General features: G+C 44.1%; 1 protein-coding gene across 1 annotated transcript in view; it reads left to right on the forward strand.

Annotated features, from left to right (window-relative positions):
- LOC141147953 (uncharacterized) overlaps nucleotides 1-19,443 on the forward strand; it is a 483,492-nt gene that overhangs the window by 127,516 nt on the left and 336,533 nt on the right. The window contains exon 9 of the mRNA XM_073635113.1: nucleotides 5,984-6,253. Coding sequence (XP_073491214.1) covers nucleotides 5,984-6,253 — 270 coding nt within the window. The remainder of the gene's footprint in view (nucleotides 1-5,983; nucleotides 6,254-19,443) is intronic.

A 19,443-nucleotide genomic window follows, 5' to 3' on the forward strand; every position in this document is an offset into this window, starting at 1 on the left:
GCTGCCGTCATTGCATATAAAATGCAGAGGATGGAGGAGGGCCAACAAGTCATGTGTGAGGCGCTCATATTGGAGGCTCTTAACAGAGGTATGAGGGGCCAAATGACAGCTCAGACACCTTTGCGATGGTCCTCCTCCTCCTCCTGCAGGTCCTCCTCCTCGTCCTCCCTCTCCTCCAGGTCCTCCCAGTCCTCCTCCCAGTCCTCCTCCTCCTCCTGCCACATCTCCAACTGCAGAGCCACAGCCGGGAAGGAAGCGTGAAAGGAAGACCAGAAAGTGAGGACCCTGGGTTCAGTCTGGTCGGCCAAAAAAATGCAGCCTCTTGTGGTACCACAGCCTGGGGACACAGATGTCATCTGCTGCTATCCGGATCTCTGCGAATTCTGGACCAGACTGCCCTCCCTTACATATGGACTCCTCAGGCCACCAATTTTGATGTTGAAGAATTGATGTCTGCCGTGGGGGTCCCAGGCTTCACTAATTTCTCCTGTTGATCCAGTGTTGCCTTCCTCTTTGTTTGGTTCTGATACCTTAATAAATAATTTTTGGTTTGAATTATACTCTCCTATGTGTTTTACTTCAAAAAGGACAGTTTGTTTGTGAGGATTCAGGTACATTTCAAATATACAATGTGAAATGAACAAGGGACACCAACAACAAACAATCTCCTTGAGATTAAATAATAAAAGATATCAATGGTGTTGGGGTAACGTGACACACAAAACACACACAAAAATATTCTGGAGTAAAAATAAAAATAACATTGAACAAAGATCAGCCTTTGAAAAAATACAAATATTACAGAAAAAAAAACCTTAAAATCCCCAAAAAAATTAAATAAAAAAAAAAATTCTGTCAGATGTGACAACTAATAACAATATATTCAGGGAATACCAATAAAAAAACAAAAATAAAACTTTGTGAGAAGTGTGTGTGAATATGAGCAGCAAAACTACTTCATTCTTGTCACATTATAAAGAAGAAGAGAGTGCGCTGTATTAAACCATTTTTAACATTGCAGCGTGACGAAAGTGCTGTATCCATTGCGAACGCTAAGTTTACCAGAACGAGCTCTTCCGTCTTGGAATTTCTTCTGAGCATGCGTGGCACTTTGTGCGTCGGAACAGGCCACATACGGTCGGAATTGACGCGATTGGATTTTGTTGTTGGAAAATTTTATCTCCTGCTCTCCAACTTTGTGTGTCGGAAAATCCGATGGAAAATGTCCAATGGAGCCCACACACGGTCGGAATTTCCGACAACACGCTCCGATCGGACATTGTCCATCGGAAAATCCGACCGTGTGTACGGGGCATTACAATGAAAAATTCAGTGAACTCTCGGACTTTGCCATGGCTTGGTGCAATTGTTGATCATGGGTTAATCTCATAGTTACTGCTTCCTTGTGTGACAAAATAATGTAAATTACACCATATAAATAGCGCACACATACACAAAAAAGGTTGCTTTTCAAATCTTGCAAGGCTACCTTAAAACACCTGCTCTTAATAAGTAAATATGAGATTTTGAGAAGTGGGAATTATCTTTTATTTTATGAACAGTGTAGGACCCACTGAAAATGGGGTACTTTGACATACATGTCTATTAGACATCCCCAAAAAGACTTGCAGCTGCAATTGCAGTGAAAGGTGGTTCCAGAAAGTATTGACTCGGGGGGGCGCTATACAAATGCCCCCCCCACACTTTTCACATATTTATTTGTAAAAATTTTTGAAAACCATTTATCATTTTCCTTCCACTTCACAACTATGTGCCACTTTGTGTTGGTCTATATATACATATATACACTGTATATATATCACGCCAATACATTAAATCCAGAAAAATGCGAATATAGTGACTAAATATAAATTAGCAATATTTAAAAAAAACAAAAACAAATCATATGTAAAACTGTCCATGCAAATAAAAATATATTGTGAATCCAAAAAGTAGAAGAAACATAGAAAAAAATGTAATATATACCGGTAAATATTTAGTGCATCCGAAGCAGGCCATGGCCTGGGGGTTGGGGACCCCTGCCATACACCATACGGTGATTGTGCAACTCCCAATTAGTGAATCTCTTCTCCAAAAAGTGATGTTATGACACACACACCTCCGTACCCTTCACCCCAACTCAAGGGTGTCCTCCCACCATCTGAATAGGACCTTGGTATGCTAGAGGAGGTCACAAGCACTTATATTAATAATATAAGGGGGTACTGTTCTACATAACCTGTCTGTCCCCCTTGATCACCATGACACGTTGCGCCCAATAGGCTTTCTCAAAGGCTATTTGGACTTTTTCACATGATTTGTTTTTTAGAATTTTTTCAAATACTGGTCATATATATTTTGTCACTATATTCACATTTTTCTGTGTGTATGTGTATGTGTATGTGTATGTATATATATATATATAAAATATATGTATTATATATGTATTTGCACTATTATGCACTTCTTGGCATCCTTTTAGTTTATGTATTATTAGATTAACGGTCCTATTGAATGTTATAATTTACGATTGGGTAGTGCTACATCACTTTTAGGTTGCTCTATGAATCATCTGCCCTTATTCAAGATGGCCATGGCCAGAAATGAGAGGGTGGTGTTTTTCTAAAGGATTTCTCATCAAAATAAAGCATGGAGAAATGGATGGATGGATGGGGGAGTTTGCTTTGAATATTATAAATGAAATACGTTTTGGTTTGTGGTGCTCAGATACAGTGCAGTTCCACTTTAAGTAAATCAACTCCAATGATTTCCATATTTAGGTTTCTATACATTACTGGTGAGAGAACTGATCCAAAAAGACAGAGACTACTCATAATTGGCAATTCTATATTTACATTCCTAAATACGGCATGTCTGGACCACGACTTCAAGTGATTGTAAACGATCACCTTGTAAAACAACCCATTCAGTTTAAAATAGAAATGGAAGGCAAAATATTTGTGTACAGAAATAAAAAACATTATAAATAACCTTTTCACCTCTTTTTCTAAGTCAGGGGTCCTCAAACTACGGCCCGCGGGCCGAATCCGGCCCTCCAGCCTTTTTTATTGTGCTCGCGGACTGCCCCTTTAACATCGCAGCACTGCCCCAGCCCTCTGCTACTTTTATCACACAGGACGGGAAACATGACAGGTCTGGGCAAAGGACCTTTTGTGTTAAGAAGCAGGTGATTGGTTACAAGGCATCGGGGCGGTCCCAGGAATCAATCACCTGACTTTCACTTGCAAAGTCCCGCCCTTTGTCTGGACCTACCATGCTTCGTGTCTTGTGTGATACAGGTAACAGAGGGGAGTGGGAGTGCTGTGATATTATAGAAGGGGCGGCAGTGTAATATCGATGAGGGGAGTCTGTGATGGGGGGGCATCTGTAATAGGAGGCAGTCTGATATGGGGGGGACTGTGATATGGGGGGCTCTGTGATGGCGGAGTCTGTTATGGGGGATCTGTGATGGGGGATCTGTGATGGGGGATCTGTGATATGGGGGGATCTGATATGGGGGGGATCTGTGATGGGGGAGTCTGATATGAGGGGGATCTGTGATATGGGGGGATCTTTGATGGGGGCTCCGTGATGGGGGATCTGTGATATGGGGGGATCTGTGATATGGGGGGATCTGTGATATGGGGGGATCTGTGATGGCGGAGTCTGTTATGGGGGATCTGATATGGGGGGATCTGATATGGGGGGATCTGATATGGGGGGATCTGTGATGGGGGAGTCTGATATGGGGGGATCTGTGATATGGGAGGATCTGTGATATGGGGGAGTCTGTGATGGGGGATCTGTGATATGGGGGAGTCTGTGATGGGGGATCTGTGATATGGGGGAGTCTGTGATATGGGGGGGAGTCTGTGATATGGGGGGAGTCTGTGATGGGGAATCTGTGATATGGGGAATCTGTGATATGGGGAATCTGTGATATGGGGGATCTCTGATATGGGGGGATCTGTGATATGGGGGGATCTGTGATGGGGGATCTGTGATATGGGGGGATCTGATATGGGGGGGATCTGTGATATGGGGCTCTGTGATGGGGGGTCTGTGATGGGGGGTCTGTGATGGGGGGTCTGTGATATGGGGGGATCTGTGATATGGGGGGATCTGTGATATGGGGGATCTGTGATGGCGGAGTCTGTTATGGGGGATCTGTGATGGGGGATCTGTGATATGGGGGGGATCTGTGATGGGGGAGTCTGATATGGGGGGATCTGTGATATGGGGGGATCTGTGATATGGGGGAGTCTGTGATGGGGGATCTGTGATATGGGGGAGTCTGTGATGGGGGATCTGTGATATGGGGGAGTCTGTGATATGGGGGGAGTCTGTGATATGAGGGGAGTCTGTGATGGGGAATCTGTGATATGGGGAATCTGTGATATGGGGGATCTGTGATATGGGGGGATCTGTGATATGGGGGATCTGTGATATGGGGGGATCTGATATGGGGGGGATCTGTGATATGGGGCTCTGTGATGGGGGGTCTGTGATGGGGGGTCTGTGATGGGGGGATCTGTGATATGGGGGGGATCTGTGATATGGGGGGATCTGTGATGGCGGAGTCTGTTATGGGGGATCTGTGATGGGGGATCTGTGATATGGGGGGATCTGTGATGGGGAGTCTGATATGGGAGGATCTGTGATATGGGGGGATCTGTGATATGGGGAAGTCTGTCATATGGGGGGATCTGTGATATGGGGAAGTCTGTGATATGGGGGGAGTCTGTGATGGGGGATCTGTGATATGGGGGATCTGTGATATGGGGGGATCTGTGATATGGGGGATCTGTGATATGGGGGATCTGTGATATGGGGGGATCTGTGATGGCAGAGTCTGTTATGGGGAAAGTCTGTGATGGGGCATCTGTTATGGGGGTATCTGTGATGGGGGAAGTATGTGATATGGGGGAGTCTGTTATGTGGGGCTTTGTGATGGAGAGGAGTTTGTGTGGGCGGGCTTTGTGATGGGGGGATCTGTCATGGGGGGGCTTTGTTATGGGGTGAGTCTGTGATGGGGAGGGGGGGTCTGTGATTGGAAGTGGTTCTGTAATGAGGGGAGTCTGTGAAATACTGATAAGTTCATATTGATTACAATTGTTCTTTACTTTAAATATTGTACTGTTTTTTCCTGTTTTTTTTTTTTACACTACAAATAAGATGTATGCATAGGAATTAGTTCATATTTTTTTAAACTATAGTGCGGCCCCCCAACAGTCTGAGGGACCGTGAACTGGCCCCCTGTCTAAAAAGTTTGAGGACCCCTGTTCTAAGTGATCACATTTCCTCTGTTCTCAGCTGCATAAGAGTTGGGGGGAGGAGAAGCAGCGGCACACTGATCTTCCCAGTGAATGGCTGTGTGTGTGTGTGTGTGTGGGGGGGTTGTCAGGACAAGTCAGATCATTGAAGGAGAGCAGGTTGAGTTCCCAGCAGAGTTAGAGAACTGACCATGGTGTGCTCTGCTGCTTAGTGTGGTCAGTTTTTAATAGGAAAGCAGAGGGACTGTCGGGAACACCGGGGATTTCACACAAAGGAAGCAATACAAAGAGAACAGGAGACTTTCTCATACAAGTACATGGTACAGCAACCACATATCAGGAATATGAAATGTTGGGGTAACAGACATTTTAATTACCACATTTATTTATTTATTTCCTTCTGTGAATTGACTTTAATTTTCCAATCGTTTTGAGTGTTTTGCGGTGAATATGGTAAATCGGCATAGTGAAGTGACAATTTCAGGATCACATGTGATATTTGGGGGGAATTCGTCCGAACACCTAAATACCGCATGTGATGTACTTCAGTGAATGGAGTCCAGTGTGACTTTAGTGTTATATTATAATGGGTTTTGTTCCTAAATATTGGAAATAAAAATAGATTTCTACATTCTTCTGCCAACATATTGAATTGTAGACATCAAGGGAAAACAAATGATTAAAAAAATGTTTATTAATGTATTTTACAGAATTGACAGAAAAGGAGCACTTTGTGGACAGATATCGGGAGGAACTGATATATAGAATCCATCTGATAGATCCAATTCTGGATGATCTTATGACATGGAGTCTGTTGACACCTGAACAGTGTGACACAATACGGGCCGAACCAACCACAGAAGAGAAGATGAGAAGGCTGTACTCTGTGATCAGAAGGTGGAGTAATACTGACAAGGATATTTTATACATCTTATTAAGGAAATATAACCCCTCAGTGATCAGATTCCTGGAAGAGCGAGGTAAGTCTCACCACTATTTCACTATTTTATGTTGCATCTTGCAGCGTGCTCTGCACCTAAATTTATCATGTTGCCAACAGCAACCAATCAGATTGAAAATGAAAGGAAGCCTAGGATTGGTTCTCTTGGTCATGTGATACTGTTTTCTGAAATTATTATTACAGTTTAATCATTTGTACCAACTGACATATCACACAAGGCCTGGTAAAGAGGAACTTTAGTCAGAAAATGAAGTCCTGCTAGATGACTTCATACCGGCCCCTTTTACAGGTATAGATTGTAAAACAATAAATATAAGTGTCTATACAGTACTATGTAACATCCAGTAATACACGGTCTCACCCTGCTGCACATGCTCAGTTGCTGTCTATTTTTAGACACTGCTGAATATGTAGAGGCCGATCTGCTGACAGCCTTAAAATGGAATTAAACCCTCCTATTCTTTTTACAGCCAAGGAAGCTGCTTCTGTTTGATCTGCAACTGCCATGGTGCTGCACTTGTGATCAGTTATGATACTGGCCATTTGATGGTTTGACAGTTTGGTTGAGGACACAAGCAAATGTGACAGTTACTAATCCCAGCATTCCAGGAATGTAACTGTTTTTTGAAACCATTAGGGCCCTTTCACACTGGGGTGGGGGCGTCATTGGCGGTAAAGCGCCGCTATTGTAAGTGGCGCTTTACCGTCGGTATTCGGCCGCTAGCGGAGGCGGTTTTATCCCCCCGCTAGCGGCTGGGAGAGGGTTAAAAACCGCCACAAAGCGCCTCTACAGAAGCGGTATAGCCACGCTGTCCCATTGATTTTAATGGGCAGGAGCGGTATATACTCCACCGCTCCAAAGATGCTGCTAGCAGGACTTTTTTCCCGTCCTGCTAGCGCACCGCTCCAGTGTGAAAGCCAAATCAAAGCAGCGGCACTTTCAGGTCGGTTTGCAGGCGCTATTATTAGCGCAATAGCGTCTGCAAACCGCCCCAGTGTGAAAGGGCCCTTAAATTGAAGGGTTTATGATTTACTGCTGCTCAGGGATTCTGAGCTTCAGCAAAATGGCCGCCTCCACTAAGAAGAAACAGGAGCAATGTTGGAGGCAATTTAAAGCAAACACTCATTATGGTTGTATAATTATTAATGTGGAATGTATGTTCCTTGCTAAAGAACATTATATTTTATCACATTGTTATGGGTAAAGTTCCACTTTAAGTCACTTGTAGAAATTATTTCTCTTCAAACAGGACATTTGCTGTTGTGATTGAGATCCATCTCTCTCTGGCTACAAGATTTACTTACTTTGACTTATAGGCCGGGGAGGATTAGGAAACTTTGACTCTGGGAGCAAACTCCAACAACGATCCCCTTTCATGGTATGGACAGATTTCTGTGGGATAAGGAAAGTGTACCATGTGAAGAGTGACCTAGTCCTACATTGATTGGTGGGCATTGTGAAATGTTCCCATAGGACGTAGTTTATTGTGAAAGAACTCATCTCTTCTCCAGCATTGACTTACTTTGTGGCTCTCAGCATTTAGTCATATGATAGTTCAGAGCTGCAAAAAGATATCAGAGACCTCCCTGCCATTCTGACAGGTAAAGATTCAATAATTACTGATAAGGATATTGGCTGGGACATTTGTACCTTCAGGTATGCTTATAATAAAGCTTACCTGTAGATACAAGGAATATCTCCTAAATGTGCACCGATTAGGAGATATTCTCTGTTTCTGCAGCCGGTAACGTCACCAGCGCATGCGCTCTGAAGGGACGGCATATTTGTGCCAACCCTTCAGAGCTCTGTGCCACGGCCATGACGCCCGCCCGCATGCACGGGAGTGATGTCATTGCAGCTCAGCCATTCAGACAGCCAGATGGAAACCCTGTCATGTCAGTGGTGACAGCACACCGCTGGAGGACTTCATTCTAAGGTAAGTATATCACAATGAAAAACCAACCAGTGCAGCGTTATGAAAGAAACCATTAATCTAGTACATATGATTCTATTCATAAAAGCATGTGCATAAGATCCTCAAAAATATATAGACACAGAAAATAGTAAAGAAAAGTGTGTAATCAATCACTAAAACAAAAGTACATAATTAAATATACATGATATCAAGTGTCTGTGGTAGTGAGCCCCTGTAGATCGCCAACTCGGGGTTCCCCAGGGCGTGGGGTCTTTTCACATGTGCTGCATCATGGCAGTTGTGGATTAAACAGAGGCCAAGATGGCAGCTTCCTTGGCTGAAAATGATAGGGGGGTTTACTTCCACTTTAATGCATAGAATGTGTTAGGATAAAACACCTTCTGCCTTTACAACTCCTTTAATCTCAGGGCCCTTGGATGGTTTGACAATTTGGTTGAGAGCACAACCAATTGGAGTGTTACATTTCCGGCATGTGTTTTATGGATGGGTTTACTTCCCCTTTAAGATAAAAAGCCTTCTGTGTGCAGCAGCCCTCAGCCCCCCTAATACTTACCTGAGCCCATCTCTAACCAGTGATGTTACAGGAGTGTCAAATCTATCCGATGGACTGGAGTCCGGTCGAAAAGTCTGCTCGTCTGTATGCTAGTTCGACGGACAAAAAGCCACGCTAGGGCAGCTATTGGCTACTGGCTATGAACTTCCTTGTTTTAGTCCGGTCGTACGCCATCACGTACGAATTAGTCGGACTTTGGATGATAGGCAAAGGTAGGCAAGTCCGTTCATTCAGAAAGACCATCATAAAGTCCGTCAAAGTCCGCCGGGCAAAGTCTGCCATAAAGTCCGCTCGTGTGTACGCGGCATAACATGTCTATTAGACATCCCCAAAAAGACTTGCAGTTGTAATTTCAGTGAAAGGTGGTTCCAGAAAGTATTGACTCAGGGGGGCGCTATACAAATGCCCCCCACACTTTTCACATATTTATTTGTAAAAATTTTTGAAAACCATTTATCATTTTCCTTCCACTTCACAATTATGTGCCACTTTGTGTTGGTCTATATATACATATATACACTGTATATATATCACGCCAATACATGAAATCCAGAAAAATGCGAATATAGTGACTAAATATATATGAGCAATATTTAAAAAAACAAATCATATGTAAAACTGTCCATGCAAATAAAAATATATTGTGAATTCAAAAAGTAGAAGAAACATAGAAAAAAATGTAATATATACCGGTAAATATTTAGTGCATCCAAAGCGGGCCATGGCCGGGGGGTTGGGGACCCCTGCCATACACCATACGGTGATTGTGCAACTCCCAATTAGTGAATCTCTTCTCCAAAAAGTGATGTTATGACACACACCTCCGTACCCTTCACCTCAACTCAAGGGTGTCCTCCTACCATCTGAATAGGACTTTGTTATGCTAGAGGAGGTCACAAGCGCTTATATTAATAATATAAGGGGGTACTGTTCTACATAACCTTTCTGTCCTCCTTGATCACCATGACACGTTGCGCCAATAGGCTTTCTCAAAGGCTATTTGGAATTTTTCACATATGATTTGTTTTTTAGTATTTTTTTAAATACTGGTCATATATATTTTGTCACTATATTCACATTTTGTGTGTGTGTGTATAAGTATATGTATATATATATATATATATATATATATATATATATATATATATAGTATTATGCACTTCTTGGCATCCTTTTAGTTTATGAATTATTAGATTAACGGTCCTATTGAATGTTATAATTTATGATTGGGTAGTGCTACATCACTTTTGGAATATATATTATATTGCATTTAGCACATATTGGTAAGTGCACTGTTGATGTTGGCAGCTTCTGTTTTATTTATTTGTATTTTACATATATGTATTTTTTATGAGGTGTATCAGAGGTGTTATTGAGGTTGATTAGTGCAGAAGGTTTTATTTATTATAACCAAAATAACCACAAGATGGCAGTATATAATACACAACTATACAAAGACCAAATAAACAATGGCTAAGGCCCCTTGCACACTGGGGCGGTTTGCAGGCGTTATTGCGCTAAAAATACCGCCTGCAAACCGCCCCTTAACAGCCTCCACTGTTTGTTCAGTGTGAAAGCCCGAGAGCTTTCACACTGAAGCGGTGCGCTGGCAGGACGGTTAAAAAAGTCCTGCAAGCCACATCTTTGGTGTGGTGAAGGAGCGGTGTATTCACCGCTCCTTCACCGCTCCTGCCCATTGAAATCAATGGGACAGCGCGGCTATACCGCGGTAATACCGCGGCTATAGCCGCGCTGTACGAGGGGTTTTAACCCTTTTTCGGCCGCCAGCGGGGGTTAAAACCGTACCGCTAGCGGCCGAATACCGCGGTAAAACAGTGCTAAAAATAGCACTGTTTTACCGCCAACGCTCCCTACCGCCCCAGTGTGAAAGGGGCCTAAGGAAATGAACTGAAATGTAAATTCTCATAATAAAGTGTAACGGCACAAAGAAGTAAAATAGTTTAAACCTTGGAAATCTGCCAACTCACTAAGTCAGTGCGCTCCCTGCAGCAGATGTATAATACAAAAGAACAACAATGACTGGAATATCAGTCACAGGGAAGCTGCTTTCGCAGGACACAGGAGGTGTATCATAAGCAACTCAATGAAATCAAGTAAATACAAAATATCTTTATAGATGTCAAATATTGAATGAAAATAGTACAAAAATGATACACATATACAAATACCTTTACCTTTTAAACGTTATTTTAGTTTTGGATAAAGTGAAGAGGTATTAGAACACCTATTAGTTTTTTACTGCAGTCTGTCCCCATTAGGGAGATTCCCCCTCTCTATTTGTCCTGTTTACCGTGAACGTAAAAGAAAATCCCAAATTTTAGATTGTCCCCAGAAAAGTTATAGAGGGGAAATGTTTTTTTTTTTTTTTATTTATAACAGGAAAGGAGGCCCACATGGACCGATACAATACAATATACAATAAATCGTCATCAAACAGAGTACACAACACACCAATATGACACAATGATCATTGTTCTTAAAAGATAGATAATGACATAATGACAATCGGCTCTCCGCCATGGAGAAGGACATATATGCTTCCTAAGGTGCGATGTGTTAGGTTAGTACGGTCCCATGAGCTCCTTCCCTTCCTTTTTCCCATTTTCCAAGTATTATAGGAGCGTCCTACGGTTAGGAGGAGAGAGAGAGTAAAGAAAGAGGTGAAGTGAGGGAAGGGGGGAAGGGGGTAAGGGGAAATATTCCCCGCGATCATGGAGTGTTCAAAGGAGGTGCATCTGAGATGTATCTGTAGTATTATTATCTGTCCTGTATGTAAAGTTTAGGAGTTGAATTTACCTTATGAACAGTCAGTTAGTTAATGAAACCTCTCGCAGAGCTTGGCCTTCACTTGAGTATATGAACATGTTCCACAGCTGCCATGTTTTGGAGAACTTCTCCTATTTGTTTTGTGCGGTGTGGATGAGATCTTCCATTCTTTGTATTTCCTCTACTTTTTTCATCCAGAGGTCTATGGTTGGTGGAATTGTGGATTTCCAGTGCAATGGGATACAGGCTTTAGCTGCGTCTAGAAGGTGTCGGATCACAGAATTTTTGTACGTCTTTGTAGGGATGTTTGATGCGCGTAAGAGAAAGAATGCTGGGTCGTCACTAATGTTGTAGTCTGTGAATTTTTGTACTGTCTCCCGTATTGTTTGCCAAAAGTTCGCCAGTCAAGGACACGACCAGAAAACATGCAGCAGTGTCCCTTTCTCTGTCTGGCATCGCCAACAGAGGTCAGATGTCGTCGGGAAGAATTTGTGTAACAGTGCTGGGGTTCTGTACCAGTGAGTGAGAATTTTGTAGTTTGTCTCTTGAGTCTTGGAGCAGATAGAAGACTTGTGTGTAAACCTAAGGATTTGTTGTCTCTTGGTTATGTTAAAGTTGTAGTCTAGTGCTTTTTCCAATTTAAGCAAGCCCGGTGAGACAAAGTCTATTGGTGGTATATTTAAAAGGTTGTATGTCATAGAGAGCGTGTGTGGTAATACCCCCGAGGTAGAGCATAAGTCTTCAAATGTGGTGAGTATTTGGACATTCGTGGGAGGTTGGATGGATTTAAGGAAATGGCTAAACTGAAATGCCCTCAGGAAGTCTAGGCGAAATGGGCCCATGGGGTCAGAGAGTTCTGTGGCTGTTTTCCAGCGTCCTCCAGAGCTAAAGTGGGAGGCTTGGTGTAAACCTGACTCTGCTAGATTCCCAAAGACTGCATCCTGCAAGCCTGGTGTAAATAATGGGTTCCCCAATATTGGATAAAGAGGGGAGTTTGATGAGGATAGGTTTGCCCGAGAGAGAAGCCGGGCACAGATTTGTATAGTATTTCCCATTAGTGGATGTCTCTTAATCCCTAGTGGCATAGCTGAGTGACACCATGGAGCCCTCTGGAGAGGAAGTGTACTTTGATCTTGTTCCATTTGGGCCCATAGTTTGGTTTCTCGGTGATGACACCAATCCACCATTCTTCCCAAATGAACTGCCTGGTAGTAGGCACGGACATCTGGTAGTGCCAGACCACCGTATTTTTTAGGGAGGACAAGTATTTTGTTTGTAAGTCGTGGTCTTTGTTTGGCCCATACGAATTCCGTGAATATCGACTGCACTTGCCTGAAATAGGTTGTGAGTATGGTTACGGGCAGGGCCTGCATAAGATAAAGGAATTTTGGGAGTATGGACATTTTTAGTATGTTGCACCGCCCCAACCAGGAGTGTAGTCCCGCGCCCCAATTATTTAGAAGTGATTTGACCATCTTTAATAGTGGCGGGAAATTTAATGTATAGAGCTGCGAGAGTGTTTGGGGGATTCGTGTACCTAGGTACTTCAGTGCCGTATTGGTCCATTGCAGGTGGAAGCTGGATTGGAGATGTAGAAGCCTTGAATGTGGTATTCCCACCCCCATGGCTTCTGATTTGGTGAGGTTGATCCTCAAATTGGAGAGGGTACCGTATAGGTCAAATTCCCTAACCAGGTTCGGGAGTGATGTTGGTTTCGTATTTGAGAACATAAGGTCGTCCGCGTACGCGGATACCTTATATTGGGTTTGGTTTATCGTTACTCCCGAGATGTTGGGGTTTAGTCTAACGTGACTCAGGAAGGGTTCGAGAGATAGTGCAAAGAGGAGGGGTGAGAGAGGGCACCCCTGCCTCATCCCATTGGTGATTGGGAACAGGTCTGATGTTACTCCGTTTGCCCTGACCCTAGCTGTCGGTGTCGTATAGACTGCCTTTACCCATCTCATCATGGTGTTACCTACTCCTACGTGTCGAAGTGTTTCAAACATAAAAGACCAGTTTACGCGGTCAAACGCTTTTTCAGCATCAGTGCTTATGAAGACACTCGGTGTGTTTGTGAGGTTGGCCGTGTGGAGCAGGTTCAGGACCTTAATGGTGTTGTCCCTTGCTTCCCTGGTTGGTACAAATCCCACCTGGTCTAAATGTATTAATTGGGGAAGGTGAAGTTGTAGTCTGGTGGCTATTATTTTGGTGAACAATTTGAGGTCCGTATTGAGTAGGGAGATTGGGCGGTAACTCCCGCATTGTGTCAGATCTTTCCCTTCTTTAGGAATGACCGATATCTGGGCCTGCAGTGTGGAACTATGAAACATGCCTCCCTCACTATGGTTATAAAACAGTTTTAGCAAGTGGTTTCCCAGGGATGGTAGTAATGCTTTGTAATATTGAATTGTGAGGCCGTCCGGGCCTGGAGCTTTCCCTGGTTTGGTGTTGCTTATTGCCAACTGCACTTCAGGCAATGTAATAGGTTCTTCTAAAATGTCACGTGTTTCAGTCAATAAGGTGGGCATTAGAGAGTTAGTTAGGTATTCTGTCATCTGCTCCGGAGTCGGTTGCGTCGTGGATAAGTTATATAATTTCTCATAGTAAGATTTAAATTAATTTGTAATTTATTGGGGCAGAGTCATTTTTTGGCCTGCAGGGGAAGTCACGTATGGTATATAGGATGCTAACTTTTGAGCTCGTAAGGATTGTGCTAGCAATCTGACACATTTGTTTCCGGATTCATACACTTTTTTCCCGGAGATTTGCACTGCCGCTTTAGCTTTAAAGTGGAGTAATTCCGTAATCTGTGTATGAATCTTGTTAAGTTCGACTCCTAGTTGTCTAGTCGGATTCTGTTTATGTGTAGCTTTGAGCGTCTGTAGCTTGCTAATTAGTAAGGTCATTTGTGCAGTCTTCAGTTTTTTAAGTCTCGTCCCATGTTTTATGAGAATACCCCGGATCACTGCCTTGTGGGCTTCCCACACTAGGCCCATGTCATCGTCTGAGGAATTATTGGCTTGAAAATAATGTGTGATTTCCCTTGCTATATCAGCTAGTATCTCCGGGTCTTGTAGGAGGCTCTCGTTAAGTCTCCATGGTTTCCTTTGTCCCCTGTGAAAATCAGTCAAAGCGTATAGTATCATAACTGGGGCATGGTCTGACCATGTGATGGACCCTATAGTGGCGCCCCTGACTGCCTGTAGCTGTCTGTGTGGTATGAAGAGGTAGTCTATGTGTGAGTATGAGTGGTGTGGGTGGGAATAAAATGTATAATCCCATTCACCGGGGTAGAAGAGGCGCCAGACATCTATCAATTGTGCGGTATGCAGAGCTGAATGTATCCTTTTGCGTGTTCCTCGGGACATGGAAGAAATCCCCGTCGAGGTGTCTTCTGTAGGGATTAGGGAGACATTAAGATCACCTCCCACAATGAGTTGGCCTTCTGAGAAAGTTTGGAGTAGTTTAAGGTGTTTCCTGATGAAGACATCTTGTTGACAGTTTGGGGCGTAGAGGTTGGCTATAGTTACCTTCACGTCTCCTATCATGCCCTTAAGGAAGAGATATCTTCCCATCGGGACTGTTTTTATAGCAAGCAGAGACCATGAGACTTTAGCTGAAATCTGGATGGATACACCTCTAGACTTGGTCTCTGAGTATGTGGAATGGTACACTGTCAGATAGTATCTATTTTTTTAGATAGGAAAAGCATTTTCCCGAAAGTGAGTCTCTTGCAGCAGGACGATGTCCGCTTTTATGCGTTTCATGTCGTTTTGTAGCATTCAACGCTTTTCAGGGATGTTAAGTCCTTTTGCATTCAAAGTGACAATGTGGAGTTCGTCCATGATCGCTGTGAGTTGGGGGGAGGGAGAAGAGTGGGTTGGTAGGAGAGAAAAGCAGTAGGGTTGTGAGAGAAAAGGGGAGGCAAATAGAAGCAAGAAGAAGAAAAAGACAGACGAGGGTGATCAGCCCTCTAGAAGCAGTGTTATAGAATCTAAAGTATTAGCAAAATATTGCTTACACGCTCTTCAGGGAGGCCTGAGTAATGAGCGTAGGCCTAGGTGGGAGTGTGTTCAGCAAGGGTCGTGGGAGGTTCCCGGGCGCTGCCTGTGTCCCTCCCGGCCCTTCTTGTGTATGTTGGAGTAGGCAAGTATTAAGTTTCTGGTAGCACAGGTGGTATAAGTTGAAGAGGTATGGGACTCATAGCTAGATAGGTCTTATATAGAACTTACAACTGTCTAACACAAGCAGTATAAACAGAAAAACAAACATAATAACTATGCAGGTTGGACATTTAACTGAATCATCCCCCATGTAAGCTACCCCTCCTAGATCTACCCCTCCAGCTCAGAGTCGGCTTTTCCCCCGAGGCACCCCACAACTACTGACAGAAAGCAACCCACGGGTCCAGGGCCGGCTAAAGGGGGAGAGACGCGGCACCCAAGATGTGTAATCGCCGCCCCCCTACCCCCACCGCAGTCGACACATATCCTCCATGCCTCTCATCCTCCCACCAAGTGTCCCCCCCCGACACTGCACAGCGTACACCTAGGGAGTTCCATGGGGGTGAGGCGCTAGCTTGCGTCTTAGAAGATACCCCCTCACAACATTCTACTGTTCGCCTCACCTGAACAAGACATGCAAATGTGCTATACAGTAGTAAAAACAAATGTCCGTGGTCACCCGCTGGTATCAGGGGTGGAGAACTCTTACCAACCGTCCGGATGGAGGTCTGCTTGTAGTTTCGGTAGCAGTCAGGTTGTAAGGAGAGAAAAGTTAAATTATTATAGCATGCAGCTGGCTGTTATGCACCGTACAGTAGCTTTTTCACTAAGTCAATACTCGCTAGAAAGGGGGCACATAAATGTGTAACCCACTATGGGTTAGCATTAAACTTCCGGTGGGGTAGACACAGGCATAGTGCTCGGGGCGAGAAAACCCTCGACATGCATCAGTGCAGATCTCGCTGGATGATAGGAGGGCATGAGTCATTCCATCCCCAACTTCGTTTCTCCATGGGGTACAGTATCGGGCAACCGAACAACAAAAACCAAAAGCTATAACAAAAAAGCAATCGAACCGTGGCCTCCACTGTATCCCAGGGTCCCCGAGTGCTGCTTCAGGGGAGTGCATCTCATTCCATAGGACAGTACTGTTTTCCCATAGAGCAAATCAAGGGGGGGTTAACGGTAAAGCAAAGGAGTATGCCCGCTAGGTCAAAGTATGAGGATGCCTGCCCTCAGCTGGGTCCCGGGAGCACAGCAAGGGCATGGTAGGCTGGCAATCCGGAAGGGTCTATCATCAGATGAGCGCCAGATCTTGGGGTATAGCATTAAAAGTGACATGACGCCAATTCCTGCATTTTGTTCCTAAGTGATTAGAAAAGTAATATAGTTATGACTCATGTGACCTGCTGGCATTAGAGGCTCGAGAAAGGCCCCTCTGTCTCTGAGAGCGGGCAGGCTGGTTGAGTCTGTTCGCAGTCGGGCCTGGGCAGCCAGTCGGTCTCGGTATCTTCATCAGCCAATTTGGTACTTGAACTGGGTCAGATCCCAGAAAGGTGAAGAAGGCTGGAAGGTCTGCTGGCGAGCGCAGCGTGAATGAGGATTCGTCGGAGCGGAATATAACCGCCAGGGGGTAACCCCATCTGTAAGTGCATCCACGACGTCTAGCTGCTTCCAGTGCCGGTTTCAGCATAGCACGGCGTTGTAGAGTGGCTCTGGAGATGTTCGGTAGTATCTGTATGTGTGCTCCGTCTAATTCAATGTCGCCATTTTCCCAAGCTCTTCTTAAGATGATCTCTTTTTGGGCAAAACGGTGCAGACGACATAGTACATCTCGGGGTCTTGCGGGGTCCGTAGACTTTGGACCCAGAGTACGATGTACCCTGTCAATTTCTAAAGTGGGTGGTGGTGTCTCCAGCAGTCTTTGGAATATAGCAGTAACCGTTTCCGCAAGATCTTCAGAACCTGTGGCCTCTGGGATCCCCCGCAGCCGCAGGTTGTTGCAGCGGCTATGGTCTTCCATTTCTTCTAGATGGAGCTGCATCTCTTGAACCTCCATAACATGAGACTCACGTGCCTGCTCCAAGGACAGCACCCGGGATTCCAGAACGGAGGTCAAATTCTCACCAGCGGTCACACGGTTATTGATTGTGTGTAGTTCTGTTTTGACCTCTTGTATGTCCCTACTGTGGGCTTCCTCTACACGCTGGATTAAGGTTTCAATGTCTGCTCTCGTGGGGAGGGCCTGCAGCATGGCGCGAAGATCATCATCCAGACGGAATTTGCTGTGTGGGGGGCCTGCAGACCCTGATCGGAATGCAGCTGGGGTCCCCATGTGTGGATCTGTATCCGGAGAGGGTGTAGGGGAAGATGACTGCGACATAATAGTACCGCTCTCAGCACGGGGTCCGGGAGCTCCTTCAACACGCATCTTTACCCGGCCATTGCTAAGCCACGCCCCCATAGAGGGGAAATGTTTGACCATTCTTTCAGAAGCACATTTGTGAGGTCAGGCACTGATGTTGGACGAGGTTGGACTGGTGGGCAGTCATGTTGGAACAGGAAGGGGCCATCCCCAAACTGTTCCTACAAAGTTGGGAGCATGAAATTGTCCAAAATGTCTTGGTATGCTGACGCCTTAAGAGTTCCCTTTATTTGAAATAAGGGGCCAAGCCCAACCCCTGAAAAACAACCCCCACACCATAATCCCCCCTCCACCAAATGATTTGTACCAGTGCACAAAGCAAGGTCCATAAAGACATGGATGAGCGAGTTTGGGGTGGATGAACTTGATTGGCCTGCACAGAGTCCTGATCTCAACCTGATAAAACACCTTTTGGGATGAATTAGAGCAAAGAGCCAGGCCTTCTCATCCAACATCAGTACCTGACCTCACAAATGCGCTTCTGGAGGAATGGTTACACATTCCCATAGACACACTCCTAAACCTTGTGGACAGCCTTCCCAGAAGAGTTGAAGCTGTTATATCTGCAAAGGGAGGGCCAAATCAATATTGAACCCTACGGACTAAGACTGGGATGCCATTAAAGTTCATGTGTGTGTAAAGGCAGGCGTCCCAATACTTTTGGTAATATAGTGTATGTTCTAGCAATGGAGAAGACCATTGTGATTTGTATGTACATTGTGTTATGTTTACAGTGATTGGGAGGTTTGCAGTAAATGATGGATCTTCTTGTATATTCACAAAAAAAGTCTCTAAAAATCTGGCTAAATGACAGGAAAAAAATTGATACATTTCACTACATGTAATGAGGTGGAAAATGCACTTTTTTTTCTTTGCATGTGATTGGGTATTCTTTGTAAAGTGAAGCTTTACCTCATTTACTAATCTCTGGAGCAACTTGTAAAGTGCACAGTCTGTTTGCCTTAAAGTAGAACTATAGGCACAACTCATTTTTCTTCATTTAGATCGAGTAAAGAAAGGTTCATAACTCCCGTCAGTTTTTTTTTTCCATCTGTGTCCCATTGAGGAGATTTCTCTTCACTTCCTGTCTCATAGCCAAACAGGAAGTGAGAGGAAATCCCTGCAAATTAACCACTTCAGCCCTGGAAGATTTGGCTGCTCAATGACCGGCCATTTTTTGCGATACGGCACTGCGTCGCTTTACCTGACACTGTCGTGTGACGTTGTACCCAAACAAAATTAACGTCCTTTTTTTTCCCACAAATAGAGCTTTCTTTTGGTGGTATTTGATCATCTCTGCGGTTTTTATTTTTTGTGCTATAAACAAAAGAAGAGCAACAATTTTGAAAAAAAAACAACAATATTTTCTACTTTTTGCTATAATAAATGTCCCCAATTTTTTCTAAAAAAAACTAATTCTCTCCTCAGTTTAGGCCGATTTGTATTCTTCTACATATTTTTGGTAAAAAAAAAAAAAAAAAATCGCAATAAGTGTATATTGAT

This window comes from Aquarana catesbeiana, linkage group LG06 (genome assembly GCF_042186555.1).
Source record: "Aquarana catesbeiana isolate 2022-GZ linkage group LG06, ASM4218655v1, whole genome shotgun sequence".
In the NCBI taxonomy this organism is placed as follows: Eukaryota; Metazoa; Chordata; class Amphibia; order Anura; family Ranidae; genus Aquarana; species Aquarana catesbeiana.